This window comes from Sciurus vulgaris, assembly GCF_902686455.1.
Source record: "Sciurus vulgaris genome assembly, chromosome: 4".
Taxonomy (NCBI): Eukaryota; Metazoa; Chordata; class Mammalia; order Rodentia; family Sciuridae; genus Sciurus; species Sciurus vulgaris.
Window position 1 is genome coordinate 7,347,311 of NC_136464.1, and position 27,936 is coordinate 7,375,246.

At 38.8% G+C, this 27,936-nt stretch overlaps 1 protein-coding gene across 1 annotated transcript; it reads right to left on the reverse strand.

Moving 5' to 3' along the window:
* Positions 1–3,504: 3,504 nt before the first annotated feature.
* On the reverse strand, positions 3,505–27,756 carry ABRAXAS2 (abraxas 2, BRISC complex subunit). Its single transcript, XM_079137793.1, has 9 exons — positions 27,626–27,756; positions 23,078–23,168; positions 18,971–19,007; positions 16,309–16,375; positions 9,788–9,978; positions 8,567–8,686; positions 7,781–7,865; positions 6,002–6,116; positions 3,505–4,649 (listed from the first exon to the last, which is right to left on the reverse strand). Exons 1-9 carry the CDS (start codon positions 27,722–27,724, stop codon positions 4,180–4,182), a joined length of 1,275 nt encoding a protein of 424 aa, XP_078993919.1. The 5' UTR covers positions 27,725–27,756; the 3' UTR covers positions 3,505–4,179.
* Between the last annotated feature and the right edge of the window lie 180 nt (positions 27,757–27,936).

Genomic DNA, 27,936 nt, shown 5'->3' on the forward strand with positions numbered 1-27,936 from the left:
TACATGAAATAATTCATGTAGTCAATAACCATTGTTTCTGAGGATTTATTGTATAAAGTTGTTAACAAAAAATTAGAAAATGCACATAAGATGGAAGAAAAATCACTCTATTGTCATGACCCAGGGGCAACACCTAGGTTAACACTTAGGTTCCAGATTTGTTTTGGCAGTACTGGGAATCAAACCTAGGACCTCATGCAAGGTAGGCAAGTGCTCTGCCACTGAGCTACATCTCTGGCCCTTTTTAAAATTTTTATTTGAGGCAGGGTCTTGCTAAATTTCCCAGGCTGGCTTTGAATTTATGGTCCTCCAGTTTCAGTCTCCCAAGTAGCTGGGATTATAGGTGTGGCCACTACACCTGACCCAAATGGTTTTTCTATCAAGAACAACCCTACAAGTCAGGCAAGGTAGCACAGGTCTGTAATCACAGAGACCAAGAGAGGCTAAACAGGAGAATCCAAGTTCTAGGTCAGCCTCAGTAATTTAACAAGACTCTCAGCAACTTAGTGAGACACTGTCTTGAAATAAAAATAAATAAATAAGCAAGAAGGGGTGGGAATGTAGCTCAGTGGTAAAGTACCCCTGGGCTTAATCTCCAGCACCATTAAAAACAAAACAACTACATTATTTTTTTTCCCTTGCAAAAACTGTATCATTTATAACATACTATTCGGAAACCTACATTTCTTCATTTGGTATCTGGAAATCATCTTTCCATGTCAAGAAATCTTTTGACTTCTACCTTAATATTTTTAATGAGTACAGAAGCTGTTTCTTCTGGGGAATGTACCAAAATCTAACCATTTGACTATCATCAGCATGACTGTTATTTTGTTTCTTTGCTATTAGAAATATATGGCAATGAGCTTCCTTTTGCTAGATATTTGCATGCAGAAAGCTACTTTTAAGTGCTGTTCTAGATTCTGACCATGGTGACATCTGGCATTCAAGAGGACATCTCCCTGTAGATGTTCAAAAGCCTACTGCTAGAGGGTGCCTCAGTCCTCATTTCCAGGGATCAGAGTAACTCCAAGTAACCAACTCCAATGTATTTCACATCCTGACTTTTGCCTTATTTAGGACATTACAACTGGAAAGAGGAAGACAGTTAGGCCAGATCCCAGGACTTTTTGGAAATCTGTTTGTCATCAAGTCGAAAAGTAAACATTTTCCATTATTTATTGGTACCACATTTGCAGGGCCATTGCCTTCAGGCTTCCTGTCTGGCAGAATTCAAGTTTGCTGTGGGAAAAGACAAAGCAAAACCTTGTAAAAGAGTGAAGATCTTTTAGTAACTGAAGTGAAACCTATAGTCGAGGCAAACCAGATCCAGAGGCAGTTAATAACCTTTACTATTTTTACTGTATTTCTATTTTACATTCTCCCAGACTCTTTTTTCATCTCCTTAAAGTATGGTTTTCCAAGACAGTTAATTTTTTTTATTGAAGCAGTTAATGTCCCACTGCCTGGAATTTTAAAGTATATATCCTGAGTATTTGGGGATAAGATTTTTATATGCTGATCCTACTCCAGAAAAACCCAATTACAACGTGTCATTAAGCATTTCCAGACTTCTAAGTAAGTAAAAGAATCCAGCCTTTCTTCTTCCAAGTAGCTGGAGGAGATTCTACTGAAAACAGATTCTGGAAGACATTATTCAGCTGTACTGGCTCCCCAGAATCCAGAACACACTCAGTGGCCGAAAGATCCACCTTATATGAGCTCACCATTTCTACTTCCAAGATCTACACCTCAGCTGTTGGAGACCCAGGCTGGAGTCACTTCCAACCTGAGCAGCTCTTCTGGGGACCTTTCTAAGACTCACTTTCAACTGATATTTAGTTTTTTGGTAACTGAACTGAACTTGGTATCCAACCCGCTTTCCTTGAAATCAACAAACATTTTTTTTGGTGTTGGGGTGTTCCAGGGATTGAACTCTGGGGTGCTCAATAACTGAGCCACATCCCCAGCCCCTTTTTATATTTTATTTAGACACAAGGTCTCATTAAGTTGTTTAGGGCCATTAAGTTGCTGAGGCTGGTCTTGAACTTGTGATCCTCGTGAATCAGCTTCCGGAGTCACTGGGATTACAGGTGTGTGCCAACATAAACATTTTATTTTAGTAAATTGTGTTCTTGGACTTCTCCTGAAACCTGTCTGGCAAAAAGTCTGTATGGAGATTGGAAATGAATTTTAATACTTTTTTCTTTCTTAATTTTTAAAAATCTGTTCTAATCGGTTATATATGACAGTATTGATACTCTCTCTCTCTTTTTTTTTTTTTTTTTTGCAGTGCTGGGGATTGAACCCAGGGCCTTGTGCTTGCAAGGCAAGCACTCTACCAACTGAGCTATCTCCCCAGCCCGACAGTATTGATACTCTTTTAAAAAACTCTATCATCTACCAAGAAATGCCAGAGTGAGTCCATGGAGGCAAGACTTCGCTGGGTGCTGAGACAGACACGGAAACAATGGCATCATGATCAAATAAGTCTTTATTGTCACATTTAACTGCTTTGTCAGATATACAATGTAGATTTCAGTATGGCATAAAAAATAAAAATATTTTCCTGAATGTCAAAATCTGAACAGAGGAGATGGCAATGGCACTTGAAAATAAAAATGAAATTCATACTGGTGCTGAAGCTGCTAGTAGGTAGCTGATAAAAACAGGAACGCATCTGCAGTGAAGTGATCTGCAACATTTCAATCCAATGGCAGTGGCATAAGGCCAGCAAAACCAGGACAGCAGTTAATATGTAGACCCCACAGAGTGTACATCCAAAGAATGGCAGTTTCAGCATTTCATTTTAAAGTCCGTATTATATTGTCTAATTTAGTTTTAGAACCGGAGCTCAGCGAGTAAACATCTATCCTATAAAATGAAACTACTCTCTTGGAATGGAATTTAAGCCTCTCTAACAACTTTCTTATTCTTACAGGTTTTAACTAGTCCAAAGCAAAGGCAGTTTAGCTCCCAGTATTAACTTCATGGGCTGAAGTCCTCATAAACAGTGGGTCTTGCCATTTCCAAACCAGGCGCCCAATGTAATTCATGAATGTCTTAGTGGTTTCACACATTTTGGGCAAAACTAGAAAACAGGCAGTAATTAAATAAAAATATAAGTGCATCCCAACAGTTTCTACACATTCCACAATTATCCCCCAAGTGGCAACTTAAAGTATGTTATTCAGATTTAAAATGAACCTTTATTTACCAAGATTCCCAAATAGTTTATTAAATGTCTTTCCTCCGCAAATAAAACTAACACTAGGATTTGTCAGAAGATCTAAATGAGTTATATCCTTTACATGTGAACTCAGCTAAATCCTGTGTCTGGAATCTGTTCGTCATAAAACTCAGGTCTGGTAAAGAACTCCTTTTTGTGATCCACTGCTGTGTATCCTTCCTCTACGACTCCAGAACAGAGACCATAATGTGCTAGTGCAACACAGCAGTCACTGTCATTCACCAAAAAAAAAATGATCAACATTTTATGACATACTTATTTGGATGATTACTTACTGGTAGTTAGTATTTCTACTTTTTTTTTTTTTTAAAGGCAACCATTTTAAGTGACAATACATATCAGGCTAGTAGAAAAAAGTTGAAACAAAGCCCTCTCTTTCGATCTCACAAAGTCATGCAGACAAGAGAAGGTATATCCAATTTGTTCCAATCAGGCTTCTTGGAATTAGCAAAATTTCTTTTCTGGCAAAGATGAATTTGGCTCATGATAGAAAGAAGTTCTTTGAAGGCTGCTGCTGCTAAACTTGTTTCCCTTTGAAAAAGTAAATTTCAAGGCATGATAGTGCAAGAGGTAAGTTTTTGATTTATTAGAACATTTATAGACTAATTGTGCTTAGTCTCTAATTTCCAATTTAAAGAACAGAAACTATACTGATAAGTTTTGCTTTGCCTAAATTTACCAGTACATCCATGAATCGCACCAGAATTAGGACAATTTGATTATCTGAATGATTCTGTCATGAAACCTGCACACTGCATCGAAGGTGAGGACCTACGGCAGAGGCTCCTACAAGTCCTGCACACGAGGACTCTCCTCTAGTGAGCCACAACTATCTGGTAAAGCCGTTCTGTGCCCAGATTGAGTCCTCAACAAACTCTCAATAAGCAATTAAGAAAAACAGTGCTAAGTGGAGAGTTTCTTTTGTTTAGTTAAATCTGGGAGGTCTGAGTGTTCCTGGGATCCTCATCGGGATGTGTCATGGATCGTGAATCCTTCGAATATGAGTATTCACTATTAGAGGGCTCTGTAGGGTCAATCAAATTTTCATAATCGCTGTCGTCTGATTCTTCACCACTGTCTCCAGCTGCTCTTTGGGAAGGAAGAAGGTCTGCAACACTTCCAGGGTACTTCAGTCCGGCACTGGTGGAAGCATAATTAGAAGAGCCCACGGCTTGAGGTCGCGGCATAAAGACACTCCTTTCCATGCGTGAATGGCTCAGAGTACTCTCTTGATTGTTTGGGTGAAAGTCGGAATAAGGAGGAGGAGGGTCAGAGGGTTCCACATCTGCAAGTGTACTTCTGCCTTCGGCTGCAAACCCGGAAGAGGGCCTCCGAGGACTGAACGCAGGCTCCACACCCTCAGATGGCATCTGTCTGCTAAACACTGCCTGCTGCAGTCCTGGGCAAAGACAGGAAGAACACTCTAATACTTTCTATTACTTTCACAGCTTTTCATCAAGGCATTACACAGTCTACTCAAATATTCTGGAAACAGCATTGAAGCAGCAAAATTGATTGCTACTATTATTTTTCAACTGTATAATGTTATAACTTATATGACATTTCCCTATACATTAACTCAGTTATGCCCCAAACCACCTGAAGTGTTATCATCGTCATTAGCATCACTGTCTCCATGAAGGCTGAGCAATCTGACTGGAGTGGGGCCCTGAGTCACGGAACACAGGCCTCCTCATTCTAGATCCTGTGTTGTTTTGCCCACACATTGCTCACTATGTTCAAAACTTTGAGACTGAAGGATAAAACTGAAACCATTTTCTCCACTTTTTCCAGGTCACGTAAACGTGGGACTTTTCCTTGATAGTCTCATATCACATACCATATTTTTATACAGTTACCTGGTACAATGCACTTATTCAATTCCTTCATCTTACAGGTTTAAAAGTCCTAAGTTTAGGTGGTTGGTTTTTCAGGTCCTGGACCACAATTTTACCAGTTTTAGGAATGCTCAAAAATGGTCCACATCTATCTGTCTACACAGCCTTTCAAAATTGCTTTAGAGCCTGGGGGAGAAGCTCAGTAGTAGAGTGCTTGTTTAACATGTGTTGGTCCCTCGGTCGATCCCCAACACCACCAAAGTGATCCCAAAAGACAAGAAAATGCACCACAAACACACAAACATATATAAAAAAAATATGATTATATATTGGACATTAATCCAAATTCACTTCAATAGTTGTATAATATTCCATCATCTATATGTAATCTTGTAAATTAAAAAAAATTTTTTTCTATTTTATTATTTTTATGTGGTGCTAAGGATTGAACCTAGTGCCTCAAGCATTCTAGGCAAGCACTCAGCAACTGAGCTACAATACCAGAGCCACTGTATAATCTTTTAAATTTTTAATTTTTTAGTAACTTGATAAATTATAGCTGCATATAGCTGTAATACACTATATATCTATATATTTGTATATCTATACATCACCTCCCTCCCTGCAAGGCATGCAACCATCACAGTCCCTGTACAGAGATCGTACTGGTGCACATCTGTGAACACATGACCAGCCTTGGTCTTTTTCTTCCAGTTTCTGAGACTTGAGCCAGATACTACGAAAAAGAGTACCTCCCTTCAGAAAAGCTTGATGACATGCGAACACCCTCGCCTAACACACTGACTTGACCTGCGGGCTGCTGAGTACAGGATTCACGTCACTGAAGGCATAATCCATATTTAAGATGACATGTTTTTCTGATATTGAATGGTAAAATTAACAAGGAACTTACTTCTTTCTTGTTCCTTTTCATTCTTCCTCTGAGTGATTTGTCTTCTTAATTTGTTCACTTCTGCCTGACAAGATTCAACAACTCGCTCACTCTTTTCTACATCTGCACACACTGCCTGAGAAAGTCAGAAGAAGAAAGGTTAACTTCTAGCCCAGCACAAGGCTGTCCATAAATTCAGCCTTGTTACAACCTTAGGAAAAGTCCAGGGGGATAGGAAGCAGACAGGTAAGCAGAACAAAACTGTGAAGGCCGAAGAGACTAGTGTTGTACTTATTCACTAATTTTAAGACCATTCTTGAAAAATAAGGATAAGATGAGAAAGATACAATCTTTCCCCTTGATTAATCATTTTTACTGAAATGAAAAGGGAATTTTGGTACCAATCTAGTGTACAAAGGAAGAACAGAAGATAAGGCAGGAATGAGATGTTTCAACTTTTATTTATAACCAACAATCAAAAATAAGATAAGACAGATTTATTCAACAGAAAATAATTATAGTGAGGGAAAGCTGGAAAAGAAAGTAAGTTTCCAAGTCCAGGTTTAGTGAAAGATAACTATTTGAGGTTGCGTCTATGTATTTCACCATTAATAAGCAAAACACTAGGAGCTATCAGTGTTAGCAGAGCTGGCCTTCTTCCAACAATAAGGAAATGGATAACAGCTTTTTGAAGTCCTCTGGTCAGTGCTGATAGTCTGGAAAGGGCATGGTCATGAATTCAGAACAAAAGCCATTTTCCTCTGCACATTCCTTCCATAGCAGAGATACCAGAGACTTCCAGAAAGTAGGCCTGTCATGAGTGAGCCTGCAGAGTTCCCTCCATGCAAGGGGCAGTGAGCAAGGAGGCTGGAAGCCGCCTGGCACTCTCTGTGCAGACTGCTCTCACTGTGCTCTCACCTCCTTTGGACGCTGCCTCTGTCCCTCTCTACTCCTTGGAGGCTTCTTAAAACTGGGCTTTCTCTAGGCCTAGGAGGGCTTCCTCAACTTTCTACTTCCCTTCTGGGTTCTTTTGTGATTAGGATTTTGGAGCAAAGTACTCTTAAAAACACATCAGGGATAATGAAAAGAACGTGGGAAAGTACCATTAGCACCTAATTCAGTACCTAGCTCATTTGGGATGATTCCAGTAATACTTGTGGCATGAAGGAGCAGGAATGACAGGCTCCACTGTGATCCTCCCACTGGATGGAGGCAACTGGGAGCAGTGAATGGACTCGAACAGAAGAAGCAGAGCTCTGCTGAGTCATGGTAGCTTTAGATGTTGTCTCAACATCTGACTTAGAACTTAAATGAAGGAGAAGGCTGTGTTCTTAGCAACCTTCTTTAAACTCTACATTTTCCTAGGAAAAAAAGCCACTATTACAGCCAGTTGTGGTGGTGCACACCTGTAATCCCAGTGACTTGGGAGCCTGAGGTAGGAGATCCCATGTTCAGCCTGGGAAATTTAGCAAGACCCTGACTCAAAATAGAGGTTAGAAAGAACTGGGGATGTAGCTCAGTGGTAGAGTACTCCTGGATTCAAAACAAACAAACAAACACACACACTATTACAAATGGGGTCACAAGGATTTAAAATAGAAGCATTGACAATGTACGTGAGCATTCCAAGGTCAGGCACATGAGTGAGGCAGGTTATGGAAGGCAGTGGAGGAACCACTCTACAGATTTAAGAAAGCACATTCTCACTCTTGAACTACAATTCATTTGTCAGTTGGAACATTATAAAAAATTAAAAGCATTTGAGCAATAAAAATAAGATGAAACGTGTACATCAGTTACCTGTACTTTCTCCTGAAGTGCATTATAAACCTGATAAATGGCCCTGATGTCTTTCATCACTCCATCCTTGTCAAAAAAGTCAGTACTAGAAGACAGAAGAGAAACGCCACAAAGTTACTAAAACTGCCATGAACCTGAAAGGTCTTTCTACCATAATTTATTAAATTAATGCTGTGACTCCAAGGTGACAATGTCTAAGCATAAAATGCCCATTCTACCAGAACTACAGAAAAGAAAAAAAACACAATGCCAAAACTAAATATAATAAAAAGCTATATACATTTTTCAGTGACTACATTTAGCTTTCATTCTTTAAATGTGTGTGTGTATACACACTTATACACATATATACACACAATTTTAAAAGTATACATTTTAATTGTGCATTATAATAATACATGATAGTGCACTGTGTTGTTACATATTCATACATGTACATAACATAATTTGGTCAATTTCATTCTCCATTATCTCTCCTTTCACTCCCCAGTCGCCCATGTTTAGCTTTTAGAACCTGAGAAATACATATACCCTATCCAAACTTTTGTATCAATCATTAAAAAAAAAAAAATTGTAGCAAATGGGATTTTCTTTTTTAAAGTACAGTAAACTACCATTTCAATAAGAATAAACTTTGATATATGGTGGCGGTGGTCTAGAGAATTATTTTCTGTATTTTTCAGTTTCAGGCATAATAAATTTGGCTTTATATTTCTCCACACACTTAAAAAATTATTAATAAAAGAAGTATTATTGACAAAACTCTCATTTTACCTTTCAACTTACCCATGTTCTTTAATAACTTTGGCATAACTCTGAGAAGTATTTGGCACTGAAGACACTTTGTACTCTTGTTGGCTAGTATTGCCTAGATTGGGGATAGCAAGTGATATTCTTTGATTATACCTATGGAGAAAATTGAGGAAAAAAAAGTAAGTATTAGAAGTACCACTCTTATTTTATCTTATTTTATTTTTTGAGACAGCTCTGGCTGTGTTGCCCAGACTGGTCTCAAACTCAGGCTCAAATGATCCTCCTGCTGAGCCTCCCAAGTGTTGAAACTGTAGGTGTGTGCCACCTTGCCTGAATTTAAAAGAACTGCTTTAAGAATGGGCTCTGGGGAGCAGGGGACATAGCTCAGTGGTAGAGTGCTTCCCCAGCATGTGCAAGGTCCTGGGTTCCTTCCCCAGCACCACATAAACAAAACAAACAAAACAAGAATGGGGCTTGGCAATAGGATTCTTAGTCTCCGCCACTGGCAAACTAATGGAAGGTGTCATGGGGCGCCTACTTCTATGGACAACTCAAGGAGGCATGAATTAGCAATTTTTTCCTTTCCTTAAAGTAGAAATTCAACTGCAAACTCCTTGAGGGTAGAGGTCATGTCTTATATGACTTTTGCATCCCCATAGCAACTGACAAGGGCTGAAGAAATACCTATGAAATTATTAGGGGAATCTTGCAAATAGTTATTTCACAATTTATGATTATTGTCACTGATCTCAATTTAACTTACTCTACTACAAGTGACTTTCCAGAGGGAGAGTTTCCTGCTGTTTACAGGCAAACATGATCATATAATCATATGTTTTTCTCACTTTAACGAGTTCACAATGCAAAACCCTCATTAACCAGTAAGTAGATGGGTCAATTTTACAATTTTGTCTTTGAAATCTATGTTCTAAAATTACTGAAGCAATAAAACTGCATTTTTACATAACAGATTATGGAGAAGCAAATGATGATTTCTTTCTATTTCTATAAGAACTTATGCATAATAAACATGTCTTGATAATGTTTATTGATCCCCAACCATTTTAACTTGCATGAATAACTGACATGGGAAACACCTTCTCTAACTACAAGGAGAACTAGCTAGAGAACAATAAAAGTTTCTCTTTAAAAATGCTATAAATGCACTCTAGTGCACATTTTCAAAGTCATCAATCTCAATTACTGTGTTAACATCTTTCTCTTTATGTGAAGCTGTGGGAAAATGTTCTTTACCTGCGATTTGGTCTAAAGAGAACATACTCTAAAGCGTGAGTGGAATTATTGGCAGTGGAGATGAAGCTGAAGAGAAGGAAGACAAGGTCAGGCACGCCAAGGATGCGGGTAAGCTGTTTATGGATAACTTGCTCTCTGTATGACATCTGTTGCTGCGTGTTTCGCCGGAATCTATACCACCCGATAACTTTCTAAAAAAAAAAAAAAGAAGAAAGTATTAAAAGTTGCATGAAATCTTATTACAGATTTAATTATATATTCCATATAAACACTTGTACACAAATGCTCAGTTTGATAGCCCCAAACTGAAAACAACCCAATTTGTTCATCCACAAGTGAAAAGATAAACAAATGTGGTATATCGTTTGTATATACTGGAATCCTACTCAGTAATAAAAGGAATAAACTATTGGCACATACAACATGGATAAATCCCAAATTAATTATCCTGAGTGAAAGAAACTACGCCCAAAGTAAGTATATGAGTCTATTTTTTAAAAATTATTTTATTTAGGGACTAAAGTTGTGGCTCAGTGGCAGAGTACTTGGTTAGCATGTGTCAGGCCCCTGGGTTTGATCCTCAGCACCACATACAACTAAATGAATAAAACAAAGGTCTATCAACATCTAAAAAATATTTTTTAAAAATTATTTTATTTATATATTTTGGCACTAGAGATTGAATCCAGGTGTATTTTCTTTACCACTGAGAATCCTTTTTACCTTCTATTTTGAAACAGGATTCACTAAATTGCTGAGGCTGTCTTGGAACTTGTGATCCTTCTGCCTCAGTCTCCCAAATAACTGGCATTACAGGTATGCGCCACTGTGCCCAGCAAAGAAGTCTATTTATATAAAATTCTAGAAAATGAAAACTAATTCATAGTGACGTAGGGTAATTCAGTGGTTGACAAGGTTGGAGGTGGGCAGGGTGAGAAAGAGGGTTTAGAAAAGGGCATAAGAAAAACTTATACACATGATGAGTATTTCACTATTAAATTAAGGTGATGGCTTTGTGGTGCGTACATACGTCAGACTGACCAAACATACACTCTACATATGTGATGTTTACCATATGCTAAATATACCCCAAAACCTATTTTAAACGTTTACCCTACCATTTGACCGAGCTATCCCACACTTTGGTTTATACCCAAAGGACTTAAAATCAGCATACTACAGTGTTGCAGCCACATCAATGCTCACAGCAGTTCAATTCACAATAGCTAGATTGTGGAACCAACCTAGATGCCCTTCAATTGAGGAATGAATAAAGAAACTGTGGTATATATACACAATGGAATATTACTCAGCCATAAAGAGGAATAAAATTATGGCATTTGCTGGTAAATGGATGAAGTTGGAAAATATCATGCTAAGTGAAATAGGCCAAGCTCAAAAAACCAAAAGCCGAATGTTTTCTCTGATAAGTCCATGACAATATGTAAGGGGGTGGGGAGAAGAATGAAGGAACTTTGGATGGTGTAGAGGAAAATGGGGTGGGAAGGGGTGGGGGACAAAAAGATAGTAGAATGAAACAGACAGTATTACTCTATGTATATGTATGATTATAAGAACGGTGTGAATCTACATTGTGTACAACCATAGAAATGAAAAGTTGTACCCCCTTTATGTACAATGAATCAAAATTCAGTGTGTAAAAATAAAAGAATTTAATTTAAAAAAAAAAGTTTACCCTTATCAGCTTTAACTACAATATAGCTAAACCAGCTACATGAATTAAACTCTCAGAATGATATGTCTTATAATGTGTCCTGCTGGACCTGGAAGACAGATGACACTAGAGACATCTGGAAGCATGCAAAAATGCAGATTCCTGGGCCCGCCCAAGTCTGCAAAATCAGCCTTTAAGGATAGAGTCAGGATTCTGAATTTTTTTTTTTTTTTTTTTTTTTTTTTTTTTTGAGGTGCTGGGGATTGAACCCAGGGTCTTGTGCTTGCAAGGCAAGCACTCTACCGACTGAGCTATCTCCTCAGCCCAGGATTCTGAATTTAAGTTTCTTGAGTTATTTTTTGCATACTGACATGTGAAAATCTCTGTTGTAAAAACAACTTAATTCTTTATTAGAACAACCACCTTCATAAAGCTTCCTTCTTTGAAATAAACTGAGTAAAAATTCTGTTTTAAGAAGTAAGGTAGAAGAGAAACAAGATGTATCCCATTTGTTTACAATAAAAATAAATTAAAAAAAAAAAAGAAGTAAGGTAGAGGTTGGGTGTGGTGGCACACACCTGTAATCCCAGTGGCTTGGGAGGCTGAGGCAGGAGGATTGCAAGTTCAAAGCCAGTCTCAGCAATTTAGAGAGGCCCTGAGCAATGCAGTGAGACCCTGTCTCTAAATAAAATATAAAAAAGTGCTGGGGATGTGGCTCAATGGTTAAATACCCTGGGTCCAATTCCTGGTACAAATAAAAAAAAAAAAAAAAAAAGAGAAAAAAGAAAGAAAAAGAAGGTCGTTAAAACCATTAATTACTGTCACATTAAGTTAATAGTAAATTTAAATTATGCTCTGTCTGGCATTTTCACCTATAAAGGAAGTAAACTATTGCTGAATTCCTGTGTAAACCTTCCTTTCTGTAAACTCAGAATTGTTTTCTCCAAAGTCACACAACTGAATGACAGTCATGGTGAAGAACTTGGCTGCCTGTCTCCTCCTGTTGTGCAAAACTAGCTTTCAAATTCTGCATTAGTTGCAAGAGAAAAAAGTTAAAAGTAGTTTTCTATTCAAGAAAAAGTGAACAGAAACTCATCAGTTGGCTAGAGCTATCAATGCATGTGAATATGGTGCACTTCACTCCAGCACTCAACCCTCTGTATTAACTGCTGGAACTACCTCCTCTGCAGGACTAGGGCACGTCTCACATTGCCTCTGTCCCTCTGCAAAGACTAATGGCACTCAGTACACTGGCTCTTTTCACAAAATACTCAATGATTAACAGAACCTTGCAAGTGGCTATAGGATAAGCAATAGTGCTTTTCAGTGCTGATTCTGTTTTTGTTTGCATTTTCTAAGAAGTAGGAACTTTCTGTCAGTTATCGACTGATGGTAATCAACTTATTGATCTGACACCAACAGTTTTAAACCAACTCTTTGCCATTCTGATCAATGAAGGATGAGATGTCAAATTAATATGCACTGGTCATATTTACAATTCTACCTCTTAGAGCTAACAGACAAACTAGTTGCAAGATTACTGAGAAACTAGGTCACTGCGTTACAAAGCACCCTTTGGACAGCTTTGTCTGGGCCATGGTGAAGAATCACGGCTCTCCTTCTACACTTCACCTCTGTTAATGCTTCACAGCCATTTTTCCACACAGACTTTGGTCTCTCTTTTTGAAATTCGCGTACATTTTCAGGAGTCAAAGCAACAACCCCAGTGCAGGGCACACTTATGGGCTTAGCCTGTGCCCTTTGGGTTATTAAGGATAACAGGATGGATGTTATGCTTCTTGTTACTGATTTCAGGGTCGATGCTTTTGGAAGATAGAAGTCCTCCTTCTCTCTTGCCTTGTTTGGCCTTTGCCCAAACCTGGAAATCTGTGGAAATGTCACAAGCACAATACAGATTCTGACAAAACAGCAAAACAGCCCCTGACTATACTGTGCCTACTGGGGCATCTCAATGTCAAAAATATTAGCTTCTATCTTAACCCTAATGTTTTAAATGCACCTTAGAAGGTAGGATACCACCCTTTTGAGGTGAAGGTATAACTCTGTGCCTTTCCTGGGGGGAAAATAATCCAAATTAGAATCAACTGTAAAGTCTTTTCTGTCATATAAATATTATACATCATTTGCTGATTTTGCGCTAGAAATCTGAATTTTTGAAAAAAAATTCCTTACAGAGTTCTATAAGTACCACAGGAAGTACAATGAAATATAAAACAGTTCCAAACCTCAACAAATTTCAAGAAAAACAGAACATAATTTCCAAATAATGCAAGGAATGTAACAAACATGTATTTTACAAAGGAAAACAAACATTTGTTTTAGCACAAAGTTCTACAAAATAAAATAAAAAATAAAATATATCAACTTTCAACTTTAACTCCTGGTCCCAGGAAAAGCAGTCAATCACAGATAATAACCAATGAGTAGTCTACTGTCCACAGCAAATCCTATTTTATTCATTTATTTTGTAAATTTTAAGACAGGGTCTTTTTTAATTTTTTTTAATTCATTTTTATTGTAAACAAATGGGATACATCTTGTTTCTCTGTACATGAAGTAGAGGCATACCACTTTTGTAATCATACATTTACCTAGGGTAATAGTTTTTGATTCATTCTGTTATTTATTTTCTCCCCCACCCCACCCCCTAAGACAGGGTCTTGAGCTGGGGTTGTGGCTCAGTGGTAGAGCACTCACCTACATGTGTGAGGCACTGAGTTTGATTCTTAGCACTGCATATAAATAAATAAAAATAAAGGTCCATCAACAACTAAAAATATATTTTTTAAAAAAGAACCTATTTGTAGTTAAATAAAATAAAATACAGGGTCCTGTTATACTGCTCAGGCTGGTCTTGAACTTACAAACATCCTGCCTCAGCCTGAAGAAATGATGGGACTACAGATGTGCACCACTGCACCTGCCTCGACAAATCCTGTTTTAAAATCCTCAAATTAATCTGAAAGTGTGCCCCCACCAACTACTGAAAAGATTAAACAGAGGAGTCATTTTCTTTTTTCCAACTGATTTTCGATTGTAAAATACATGATCATTTAAAAAACCTCACCAAAATCTCTTCATCAGAGGCATCCCGCCCTTTTCCCATTCCCCCTTTCTGAATTTGGCTGGCTTTCTTCCAGTCTTTTTCTGTGCATTTGAACTCTCACTCAGACTTCTGTTTCGATATAAAATGGGCTCAAACTGTATTACTGCTTTTTCCTGGGGCTGGGGATGTAAAGCACATGCTAAGCATGTGCAAGGCCCTGTGTTTAATCTGCAGCACCAAAACAAAAACAAAAACCACCCGACAAACCAACCAACCCCCTTTTTTCACTTGACATAACTTAGAAATCATTCTGTCTCATTAAATGAAAACCTCCCTCATAGCTGGGTGTGATGGTGAACACTTGTAATACCAGTTACTCATGAGGCTGAGGCAAGATTACAAGCTCAAGATCAGCCTGAGCAATTTAAGGAGATCCTGTCTCAAAATAAAGTGAAAGGGATGGGGATATAGTTTTATGGTACAGTGCTTGCCTAGCATATGTAAGGCCCTGGGTTTGATCTAATACGACAAAACAAAACCAAAAAGACCCTTCCGAATTCTTTTAAAAGGCTGGTAGCAAGGAGGTACCAACATAACTGACTTAATCATTCCATACTGGTGTACATTTAGGTTGCTTTTAAAATCCTCACTATTCACCACTGAAGCAACAAATATCTGTACCCTGGATCAAGAGAATAGATTGCCTGGCTTAAACCTTGGCTCCATCATTAATGACAAAATCACTTAGTCTTAAGTATAAAATGAACCCCCCAATGTAAAAGACATTTTGCTGTTTGACAAGCTGAGAATTTTTACTAGTACTTTCCCCCCTGAAATATGGTTTTATAACCAATCTATTTTTCTGGACTATCCAAGGCGAAAAAACAAAACCCAAACAGTACAACAGAGTAAGTCATAAATAAAACCATCAGACAATACCGCAGCAGTAAAATTTGGTTCATTTTCAGTTTTATTCAGACTTGCTTACCATATATAACCAGAACAGCACATATATGTGTTGATGGAAATAATAAATATATGACCTTTAGGAAAAATATCTGTGTTTATCTTTAGTTGAGCTTGAAAGAGTAACATATCTAAAGATGTTTGAATGCAATTTACATTTTTTTAGAAATATTTTTCCTGATTACAAGATTAATGCATGTGTATTAAATATTTGCCAAATTATTTTTTAAATTACACAGTAGAAAGAACAAACTACCACAGTCAACTGAGCTATTCTTTTTCTTTTGCTGGTACTGGGGATTGAACCCAGGGGTCCTTAACCACTAAGCCAGTTATGCTGGCTTTGAACTCGTGATCCTCCTGCCTCAGCCTCCTGAGCCACTGAGATTACAGACATGCACCACCACGACCAGCAAGATCAACTGAAATATTCTTAACTTCCCAGACTATAGTAACTTTTTCCTTCTCATTATTATATAATTGAATAATAAAATCATTTAATTTTCTTCTATCAGTATATTGTAACCATTGTCTTCCATCTGCAATTACAAATTACCTTTAAAATCTGCTTAAGTTGGGCTGGGGAGATAGCTCAGCTGGTAGAGTGCTTGGCTCGCAAGCACAAGGCCCTGAGTTCGATCCCCATTACCGCAAAAAAAAAAAAAAAAAAAAAAAAAAAACTGCTTAGGTTGACAGAACTCTCATGTCAGTACTGACTCTTCATTCTTACATTTTATATTTCTTTGTTTTTAAGTTTGGGTATTAAGATAAGAAACTACTTACGTATCAGACCGGGCAATAAATAGAACATACCTTTCTCCGATCTTTAAGAATTCTGTCCAAACTCTCTTCATTAACTTTGCTTGCATAGTCATAAAAACTATTTTTTTAAAAGAAGAAAAAACATTTATTAAAATTCCATAACATCATGACATGAATGTGCTTAGCTACAGGTGTCTATGGGGCACCTAACCCTAATAAAGATAGAACGGCTTGCCTTCAAAGGTATATAAAGGACAATCAGTTTAAATGCTTTCCTTAATACAATGTATTTTTTGTGTCAAAGAATACTCAAGAGATTGCTACATTCAAAAGATATCACTTCCACATGTGGGAGGTGCGGACAGCAAGTCAGTACAAAACATGAGGTTTCAAATGGCTGTGGCATCTTTTCTTCTTTTCTAAGTATCAATTACTTATGGAAAAAAGATAACACTGCTTTATTTTCTGACACATGAAGATAGGAAATGAACATGTGTTGAATGCTTAACATCACTAAGCTGTATGTTTTCTCATGTCAATTCTCATCATTCCTGCTTCATGCCGGGAGGTATTAGTTTAGCTCAATAATTCAACAAATTTTATTCCCATTTTTGTAAATAAAGATAGTGAAGTTAACTGACTTGCTCCAATCACAGAGCTAGCAGATGGAAGGGCTGCAACTTGAAGCCATGCCTGGGAAGCATCACACAACGTGCTTCATTCCAAAATGACCAACGTGTGGCTGGAGTTGTAGCTCAGTGGTAAAGCGCTTGCCTAGCATGAGAGGCACTGGGTTCGATTTCCGGTACCACATAAAAATAAATAAATAAAATAAAGGTATTGTGTCCACGTACAACTTAAAAAAAAAAAAAAAGAGAGACCAATATGACCAGTTTCCTGTGGTGAGCAGCCCAGGTGTACTAATATAGTGGCTTTTCTATTTCTGGTCATGGTTCTCCAAATACCATCCTCCTCCTCTCATCATAAGCCCAGTCCCTAAAGGCAGAAAGAAGCTCAAGGTATGGGAAAAGCTCTGACTCAGGAGTCAGGAAACTGCCACTCCAGCCCAGTTCTGCTTCTCACTGTAGGATGTGGGACAAGTCACTTAGCCTATCTGGTCTCCAACTCCTTTTTTACAAGACAAAGAGTTTGAAAGAGACTGATGATTCCTATGGTTTCTTTCAGCTTTAAGAATGATGAATCTCTGAACAGTCAGTCAAATCTTGTTCTGGTTCTACTTTGTTGAGAGTGTTTTAAGGAATTCCTCAGAAAGGGGACGCAGAAGCTGGACAGGGTGGCACACATCTGTAATCCCAGTGACCTGGGAGGCAGGAGGATTACAAGTTTGAGGTCAGCCTCAGCAACTTTGTGAGACTGTCTCAAAATAAGAAATAAGAAGGGCTGGAGAAGTAGTTTAGTGGCAGAGTACCCTTAAGTTCAATCCCTAGTACAAAAACAAACAAACAAACAAACAAAAATACCACAAACAAAAAACTCTAACAGGCCCAGATCAGATACTTCCACAGGCCAGAGAAAAGCAACATATGGGCTGGGTCTGAATGATTTCATTTGTTTTGATGCTTTTTTCCAAAGAACCCATGGTTGATCATCGAACTCCCCACTCCTCTTCCACATGTGGGTGAATCTAGAAGAGGTGAGGTTCTCGGCTACTTTGAGGCTTTGTTTGCAGGTAGCCACCTTGAATGCTGATAATCCTCTGAGACAATCAATGGGTAGGAATGTATGTGTGGGGTGAGCATGATACAAGTCCCCAGTGGTGCCTGGGTGTAAGGGAGGGAGGGTGTGTGGAGTAGCCAGGGTGAAAGCTTAGGGAACACACACAGCAACAACCAGGCAGAAGGGCCTGCTGACCAAGAACACTGAATGATATGCATAGGAGCATCCTGGAAGAAGCACTGGCCTGGCTTCTGGAAAGGGGGAAGGTGGCCTCAGGAAGTTTAGAGAAACACAAAACTGAGATCATACCAGCCACCATATCAGGGGGAAGGTTTGGGCCGAGCAAGAAGACAGAGGCCTGGGTGGTGGTGGTGGAGGAATCCAATGTGTGAGAGGTACTGGATTTCCTCTCCTCACTCTTTCCTCCAGATAGCTCACTGCTGTTTGCTTTCTCTGTTTTGACTTTTTTCTCTTCCAAGTTTTTTTTTTTTTTTTGTCCTTTAGTTGGTTATAATATGGAACTGGTATATATTAACTTAAATAAATAGAAAAAGAAAGTTTTATGTTTCCTTTCCCTTTTTTATTTGAGATGGGGTCTTCTTATGTTGCCCAGGTTGGTCCTAAACTCCTGAGCTGAGGTGATTTTTCTGTCTTAGATTCCCAAGTAGCCAGGACTCCAGTGTATGCCACTACGTCCAGCTCCTTTCCTTAGATTTTAAAGTTGACCCCTGAACATTTTTCATTTCTCCCAGCTCATTGACTTATTTTTAATCAATCCTTTTAATAAGGACTAAACTCTCCTTATAGAAGGATGTGGCCATCTGGCAGCATCCACTTGTAATCCTGGCAATTTGGGAGGCTGAGGCAGGAGGATCACAAGTTCAAGGCCAATCTGAGCAATTTAGTGAGACCGTGTCTCAAAATAAAAAATAAAAAGGGCTGGGGATATGACTTAGTGGTTAAGCCCCCCTGGGTTCAATCCCTGACACCAAAATTACTAAAATTAAAATTAAAAAAAAAAGAGGATGTGGCTTACCTAAAAAGTTTTGAACAAGGCTGATGGTTATGGATTTCTGTAATCAGAAAGAGGAACACATCTCAGTTAATCGTGTAAGACCCAGGCAACTATCAAGTAGCTCAGGATTTTTTGAAATTAAAATCTCAGACAATAAAAAAAGACAGTCTTCCTCTCACAAAACAGGTGCTGTGTGTATGTCAGGGATGGCAGAGTAGCTTCTGAGCAGTTGTACCCAGAGACACATTCTCAGAACAGAGTAGACTGAAGAATGTAAGTTTTGTTTTCCTTTGTTCCAGTATGATGAGCACTTATTCAGATGAGCTCTTATTCAGAGCTCTTATTCAGGAACTCACGGTTATTGTGTGCCTTATTCAATCTTACCTATTTAAACAAAGCATCATAGGAAAAAGTAACCACTGACTGGAAGCACTTAATCAAATTAGATAAAAGCTTTGAGGACAGCTTGGGGAGAGAAGCGCTTTAACCACTCTACCATCAATAATCAACTAACAACTCATGACAACTTGGGCCAGGTGTTTTGAAGGGGAAGGAATTCTGGAAGTCTATTAACCCTTTCAAAGTGGTCATTGCTGAGGGAGACAGTCATTTATAAGGCAGAGCCTAACAGGTTCTGAAAAGCTGCTGTGATTCAGCGGAGTGAACACTTCTTGAAGCTCACCAGGGGGCTTAGGGGCAGGGTTGGTTTCGTGTAAGACTGTGAGACTAGTTGACCATTTAACTATCACATGCTCTAAGACAGCAACTAATCACCTGCTGTTTAAGAAGCCACAGCCTCAGAGTTTTAGGCTACAACTTTACCTGAATACAAATGAAACCATAGCCTTAAAGGTTAAAAAGCTTAAACACAAGTAGCTTCTGTACTTGTGTTACTGCTGCTAAAATTCAGGCACAAATGCACTTCCACAGGAAAGAAGATGATTCTTTTGTCTAGCTATGGTGTTGATGTAGTGATGCAAATAAGAAAACCTCATCTAGAAGTATTTCCCTGTTCTGTCACTAACAATGATCCAGCATACCTCTTTATTTCAGAAATACTGCTAGTCATTAAGATGAGGAACAATTGTAGCAAAAACCTTACTTAGAGTCAGGAAAAAGAAAAACTCACATTCTGCTTTAAAGCAAAGAAGGTTTCATTTAATGAAATCTCTAGAGTAAGTTCTGAACTCTGAATGCACACTCCTCTCACGCCACCCCTGCAGTTTCCTTCATAATTTACAACCCAGATTAGAAACACATGCTCCAGGGCTGGGGACAGCTCAGTGCCTAGCTCTAGATATCATGTGGTATTTTCTGCAGGAAATTAAAACTTTCTTAAGATTTTGTGTAAACACTAAGCACTCCATGGAAAAAACAGGGTGTTGATCTCAAACTCTATAAAGCTGCAGATGAAACAAAGTTGGAGGACATGTTAAATGACAGGTGGACCTTAGAAAACAGTCAGAGGCTGGGCAGCTTTGCTTGGGACATCAAGTTTTCCATGCTTCAACAGCAAATCCACACAGGAGAAAATCTTCCTGTACTGTGAAGATCCTGTCAAAAGTTCTCACTAGGGGCTGGGGATGCAGCTCAGTTTGTGGAGTGCTTGCCTTACAAGTCCAAGGCCCTGGGCTCAATCCCCAGCACTGCAAAAAAAAAAAAAAAAAAAAAAAAAAAAATCCTTCTCACTAGGTGCTATGTTATTCTTGTTTCTCTTCCAGTTGCTGAATTGAATATTTCCTTTTCCCCCTTTCCATTATTGCCAATGATTGTTGCTGACAGCTGTCTCACTACCTAAGGACATTTTTCTGTTCCTACCTCCTCCCTACCATTCTTAAAGTGAACAGCTCTGCTTGAAACAAGTTAGTACAATTTTTTAAATGAGTATGTATTCAAAATAAGATGCAGACATTCCATGTTCAAAATGTGATGTTCTATATAAAATCCTCTCTATTGCAAAGGGTAAGGTAAAAGGGCTGGGGTTGTGGCTCAGTGGTGGAGCACTTGTTTAGCATGTGTGAGGCACTGGGTTCCTTCCTCAGTACCACATAAAAATAAATAAAGGTATTGTGTCCAACTATGACTAAAAAATTATTTTAAAAAAAGATGCCTGCAAATGGATTTAGACATTTTCAATAAGTAACAAATGTGACCAATTTATTTTACTTAAACACCTTATCCAGGAGAGTCAGCTATGAAAGAAAATCTCCTCACCCTTCCAGTAGGGGATATTACCATGGCACTTGACCTCACATTTGACCTTTCAGGCAGGTTTTCTAGTATCCCTGGTTTACATTTTCAAATATGTACTTATTTTTAGAAGAAACATGTTAAAAAGGTAACAATATGTTTAATATACTAGCAAACAATCTGTCCAGGAGATCTAGAATTGTTTTAATCAGTGAACTAAATATAGCTAATAATTAAATATTATACGGCAAAAGATGGCTGTCTTGGCACTTTATTAACTGAAATTCTCTAATGCTGGGTACTTCTCTGTTATCTATGATACCAGGGAAGTTGGTCAAGAACCAGAAAGTTTACAAAGAGTCAGAATATTATCCTCCATAGAATTTTAATTATTTGAATGAGAAATTTTTAAATTACCATTCTGTTTCTTTAACAATAAATAGCTAGAGGGGCTGGAGCTGTGGCTCAGTGGTAAAGTGCTTGCCTGGCACGTGTGAGGTCCTGGGTTCAATCCTTAGCATTGCATATAAATAAATAAAAGATTCACTGACAACTAAAATAAATAAATAAATACATAAATAAATAAATAAATAGCTAGAATATTCTCAGAAATGTGATTTTGCTGTTAGTTAACTACATTTAACTTTCATTTATCAGATTAATTTTGAAAACCCAGATGGAAATAATAAATCACTATACAGATGTTCTATGAAACAAAATTGTTTTAGAATTTTAAAGAATTAAGCAAAACAAAAACAAAATCCCTCAATGAAAGATTAACTACATCCTATACATATAACAAGTATTTTCTTAGCAGGGCAGTGTTGTGGTGAGTGACTTCTGCAGTTGTGACTCTTGGAGACAGTTATGGCACTTGGTGTTCCCCATTTCTAATCCCAGCTCAATTCTTACCTTTGCCCCACAATCCATGCACTAGAAGGCTATCAGTTCAGGGCCAAAATTGAGGATTTGGTCTCAAGGTAACCTGCCAGCAGTATTTCAAACCACAAACACTCATCTTCATACGTCCTGTTTCAGTCACCCACAAATGGGCCAGATGCCTTGTTGTGTTCTATGCTTCCTTGCTTGCTCCCCTGAACACGCAGCCCACTGGCCCTAAGTTCATCTCCTTCAAGATGTCCTTACTGATTTCCCCACCAGCACTTTTTCTCTCAATTTCAGTTGGGGTTTTCTTTCTTACAGCATTTATCTTGCACTGTCAGGTACTTCTGTGTACTCCCACAGTTCTGGAAGACAGGGATGAATCTGGGTATTCCTTTCTGTGCCTAGCACATGCTTCACACATGCAAGTTCTTCATTCGATGTCTGCTGAAAATGAAGGTACCCCTTGCTTTGCATGTATCAGAATGTGCTGCTTAATGATCTGCTCAGGGTATACCTGAAAGGACCACAATCTCTATCTATCAATAGGAAACTGATCTGAGGAGAGTGGTGCATCTGTTTACACTCCCTCTTCTTTCCCAGTCTCCAAAGGGACTCCTGGGTGTGTCCCTCGGAAGGCTGTGCAGATGGAGCAAACATCTCATGTAAACAAGTGTGAACTTCAGATCTTCCTAGGAAGGACCAGCGTAACATATCCATTCTTTATAATATGAGGTAATACTGGCAATGGGGCAAGTCTAATGGACAAACTTGAGGTTCACTGTGGTTGTGAAGAGACTATAAAGGGGTCACATAATGATTCAGTAAAAGACCAGTTGGTGGGTAAAGATAGTTTTATAGAAAATCTACACTACACTTAAGTTATACACTGTAAGCTTCATTACCATAAAACATACCACTAGGGCAAATAATTTTCCTTTTTTATGTACTCTTTTAATACTTGAGATTAAAACCAGTTAAGGGCCAAAGAATAAAACAAACAGTAAGTATGCATACAAAAAAGATATTTCTAAGGTCAATGATAAATTTACTTACCAATTACTTGCAGAAATTCCGTGTTGCTGATTTGTGAGTCACTTATGCTAAAGGTTTCCTCTTGTCTTACCTCTCCCAGCAAAAATCCTTCCTAAAAGAAACAAAAGAAAATAGTCATAGGCTAAATTTTTTAGCAAAACTAGGAGAAATTTAGGATATATAATTTTATAATTTCATCAATAATCAAAATAAGCTTGCCATGTAAACTAGGAGTTATAAACTAACAATTAGACTAGAGCAATCAAAGTATATCTATTAATGGGATTGTATGAACAAAGGATTCCATAACAAGATAAAATATCATTTTAATCCCTCAAGTCTTCTCTGTTTTGGGGGAAATTTATCACTTAAATCCTACTAAGTCTCACAACCAATGTCAGAAAAGCTCAGGAAGCAGAACTATTCAAAGATTGTTTTCCTGAAACCATACAATTTATTACATTGCTTTAAAATCCCTGCTGACGATTAAAGGATAAAGTAGTTAGTACAGGCTGAGCGTGGTAGTGCATGCCTATACTCCCAGCTACTTAGGAGACTGAGACAGGAGGACTGCAAGTTTGAGGTCAGCCTGGGCAACTTTAGCAAGACCCTGTTCAAATTAGAAATTATAAAAAGGATGGGGGTGTAGCTCAGTAACAGAGCACCCCTGAGTTCCATCCCCAGTATGGGGAGGGGCATGAGGGAGAGTTAATACAATGACAATGAAGTGCTCTTAAATAGGCTGGCATAAGAAATTAGAATTTCAGGGGCTGGGGAGATAGCTCAGTTGGTAAAGTGCTTGCTTTGCAAGCACAGGGCCCTGGGTTCGATCCCAGCACCGCAAAAAAAAAAAAAAAAAATTAGAATTTCAGTAAACAAAGTCATATGATTCATATGAAAGTGTTTTTTAAATAAGCGTAGCAGTTAATTAATGTGCACATTTGGAGATTACCCATCACCACAACTGAACCGGATGATTTAGCCTATTACCTATTGTCTGAGTACCTGCTGAACAAGCACAAGGACACATGAAGAAGATATCCCCTAAGTGTCAAAATAACTTTCTGTAGAAAGGAAGAACTGATCAGCTGTCCTGGAGTCTCTCTCCCCAGATACTACCATGGCTTCCTCCTTCCCTTCACTCAGGTCTTTGTCCAAATGGCATCTCATCAGACACCCTTTGTCCGAAGACACAAGAGAAACAGCAGCTGTTAGGCATCTGTCCCCTTTAACCTGCATACTTTTTCTTAGACTTCTCACTATCTGGGTTGGGGCTGTAGCTCAGCGGTAGAGTGCTTGCCTAGTATGTTCCATCTGGGACAAAAAAAAGAAAAAGAAAGGAAATCTTCTGCCATATTAAATATTTATAGAAATAAATAAATGCCTTTCCCAGTTAAAACATAAGCTCCATAAGAGCAGGCATTTTGTGTTTGTATACTGCTAAATCACCACATTTACTATGATGCCTAACATCTAGTAGGTGCTCAACAAAAACTAGTTGCATAAACTGGTTGAATCAAGGCCTTGAACTGTATTCCCTTCAATTCCAGATTGATCCACAAAATCAACTGCAGAAGTTTCCTAGTTTAAAAACATTTCCAGTAGGAAGTACAATTCTGGGGATGAGAGGAAAGAGATGATTTACAGCCTCACTTTTCTATTTGATTTGGGGAAGGAGATACTCTAAATTCCCAAATTATCACATACAGAACATTTCTTAACTTGATAAACAGATTTCTTAAAAAAAAAAAAAAAAAAATCCTCTCAGATCCAAGTGTCCACGAATACCAACTAAATAATCTTGTTTTACCCTATGAAAGTCTTTCAATTTTGAGTTCCCACTATAAAAAGCTTTGCAACAAAAAAAATTCTTAATCAAAGTGAAAAAAATCGATTTAATCTTCCCACAGAACTTTAGCTTTTAAGGAGACAGCTAGATTCCCAGTGTTCTACAATCTTGGGTTCCCAAATTTAGCAAAAAAGATCCAGTTAAATTTGAATTTCAGACAAATAGCAAATAACTTAGAATACATATAACCTAAGTATTACATAAAAATTACTTGTTTATCTGAAATTCAATTTAACCTGTTCTACTTTTTATTTTGTTTTGGAGGTACTGAAGGTTGAACCAAGGGGTGCTCTACCATTGAACCATATTCCCAGCTCTTTTTATTCTGAGATAGTCTCACTAAGCTGCTCAGCCTGGCCTCAAACTTGTGATCCTCCTGCCTCAGTCCCCCACATAGCTGGAATTACAGGTGTGTGCCACCATGCCTGGTCTTAAGAGTCCTGCTTTTTTTCTCTGGCAACGATAATAGTCCTCAGTATGAAACAGTGACATAAATTAATAGTGACATCAAAATGTTCTAAAGTCAAAAAATAAATAAATAAATAAATAAATAAAAAAGTTCTAAAGTCAAGTGAATGTTTAGTTATCTACCGGTCTGTACTATCTCATTGTTACTTTATGGCAGGAAACCGCTCCAATGCCTGTTAACATACTGCAAGTATGGTTTGTAAATTTTTAAATGATAGGAAAAAATAAAAATAGGAATAATGTTCATGAACTGTTAAAATTACATGAGATTCTTGCTGGGTACAATGGTGCACGCCTGTAATCCCAGTGGCTAAGCAGGGTGAAGAAAGAGGATCTCAAGTTCAAAGCCAGCCTCAGCAAAAGTGAGGTGCTAAGCAACTCAGTGAGACCCTGTGTCTAAATAAAATGTAAAATAGGGCTGGGGATGTGGCTCAGTGACCAACTGCCTCTGAGTTCAAACACCGGTATCTGCCCCTCCAAAAATCACATGAAATTCTAATTTCAGTGTCTATAAATAAGGCTGTATTGCAACACAGTCATCCTTATTCATTTACTGTCCGTGGTTGTTTTCTCCCTGTAACAGGTGAGTTGAATAGTTGCTACAAAAATCATATGGCTCTCAAATCTTTAAAAAATTACTATTTTTTTTCACTATCTAGTCCTTTATGGTAAAAAATTTGCTAACCCTAGCTCTACAGAGTAAGGTGTTGTTTTAAATTCATTTCTGGACAAAACAAGTGTGTATTTTAAAAGTAAATTCTTAGTTCAACTTTAAAATCTAAATTACTTTCAATCATTCCACATACATAATGGTGGCAAAGCTATATAAACTACAAACAACTAGTACTGGTGAAAGTATCCATGAAGTCTAGCACCATGCCTGGCACAGAGTAGGTATTAAGGGAAGAGCTCCTAAATCAAACTAATAATGGTCTAAGCATTATGACCATCTTACCAATTTGTAGAAAAACTCAATTTTCAACAGGTAGTTGCTTATTCTTATGATAAACTTGCCTTAAACATAAACTGTGATGTTACTAGGCACTCTGACATAGAATAAAGAAGCATCATTGAACCCATATTTAACAGTTTATGTTTAGGAGTACCACAAACCACCTACATACTCAACTGTATTACATTATTAAATACCTGGCTACAGTACCAAAGGCCAGGGTATAAAGTTGCCTCTAGAAAAACCTATGTTGTATATATTCCTATCATTAATCTCTACCACCAACATTGAATAAATGAAAAAGTACAGTAACTTAATTCCGTTCAATTTACTAATGGAATGACTTGTGAAATTAATTTTTATTAAGGTAAGATTGCTGACATCAAGCTAAATCCAGTTTATCCTGAGGGATATCATTTGCTTTGTAACGACAACCACAAAAATCCCACACACTTATTTAATGAATTTGAATCATTCACTATTAGCATCACTTAAAATAATCCTCAAATTTGGTAGGCAAATTAATACGTCTTGTAAGAGAAAAACTACCTAGTTTTCACGAAGAATTTCCAACCAAAGATCCATAACATTACAAGGCAATTCATAAAACAAATACACTGAAACACAGAGGCTCTGCTCCCACTGTGGGCTCCAAAACCTAAGCATTTCTGATCACTCCTAAGCGGGCCTGTCACTTCCCTATTTCACTGCGACTAGTTCCGTGGTCTTAACATTGAACAAGGAACCAAACATGCAACATCAAGGAAATGCAAACAGACCTGCACTCAACACTTTTGTTTACATTCTCCATTTTCCATAGGGGCGAAGAAAACACAACCGTGTTTAACAAGTATGAACAGTGACAGCCAGGGTTTCACTCGTGGTACCGCACGACAACCTGCAAGACCGGCGGGCGGAGCTCAGTGCCACTCCTAGACTAAAAACCTGGCCTCTCGACTGCTTCCCGACCCCGGGGTCCCTCGTAAGTCTGGAAGCCTGACTCAGGGAGGGGCAGGCGCTCAGCTTCCACCAGGCGACTCCTGACACTGCGGGGGACCAGGCGGGACAGGTTTGCTGGGCCGGGGAAGGCCATCCCGGGGCCGCCGGGCGCTGAGTGCGGGGGCCCATCAGAGGCAAAGGAGCTGGCGGGGGCGGGGGCCGCTGGGTCAGTAGCTCTCGGGCCGGCCCCAGGGCCCGGGGGGGCGAGGCGCAAGCAGTCCCGCTTTGGCCGCGGGCGCTGGTCCGAGAAGGAGGTCGAAGCCCCCCCCACCAGCGGCCGCGGCAGGGCCCCGGCACCTACGTGGTCCGCGTTGCTGTTGGCGCTGTGGAAACACACAGCGCTGAAGGTGTAGCCCGAAATGGAAGCCGCCATGATGGAAATCTCCAACTCCCCCATCATGCCCCGCGAGGGCGCACGGCCTTCCGGCCGCCCGCCCCTAGGAATCCTGGGAAATGCAGGCCACCGGCCCGGGGCGGGGCCGGGGCGGGGCCAGCGCTGGGAAGCGCAGGCTGGTGTGTCGCAGAGACCGGGTTCTGTCACCTCGCGTGGGGTCTCGCCACATCTCGGACACCGTCTCCTCTGTACAGTCCTTCCTTCCCCTAGTTTGTTTC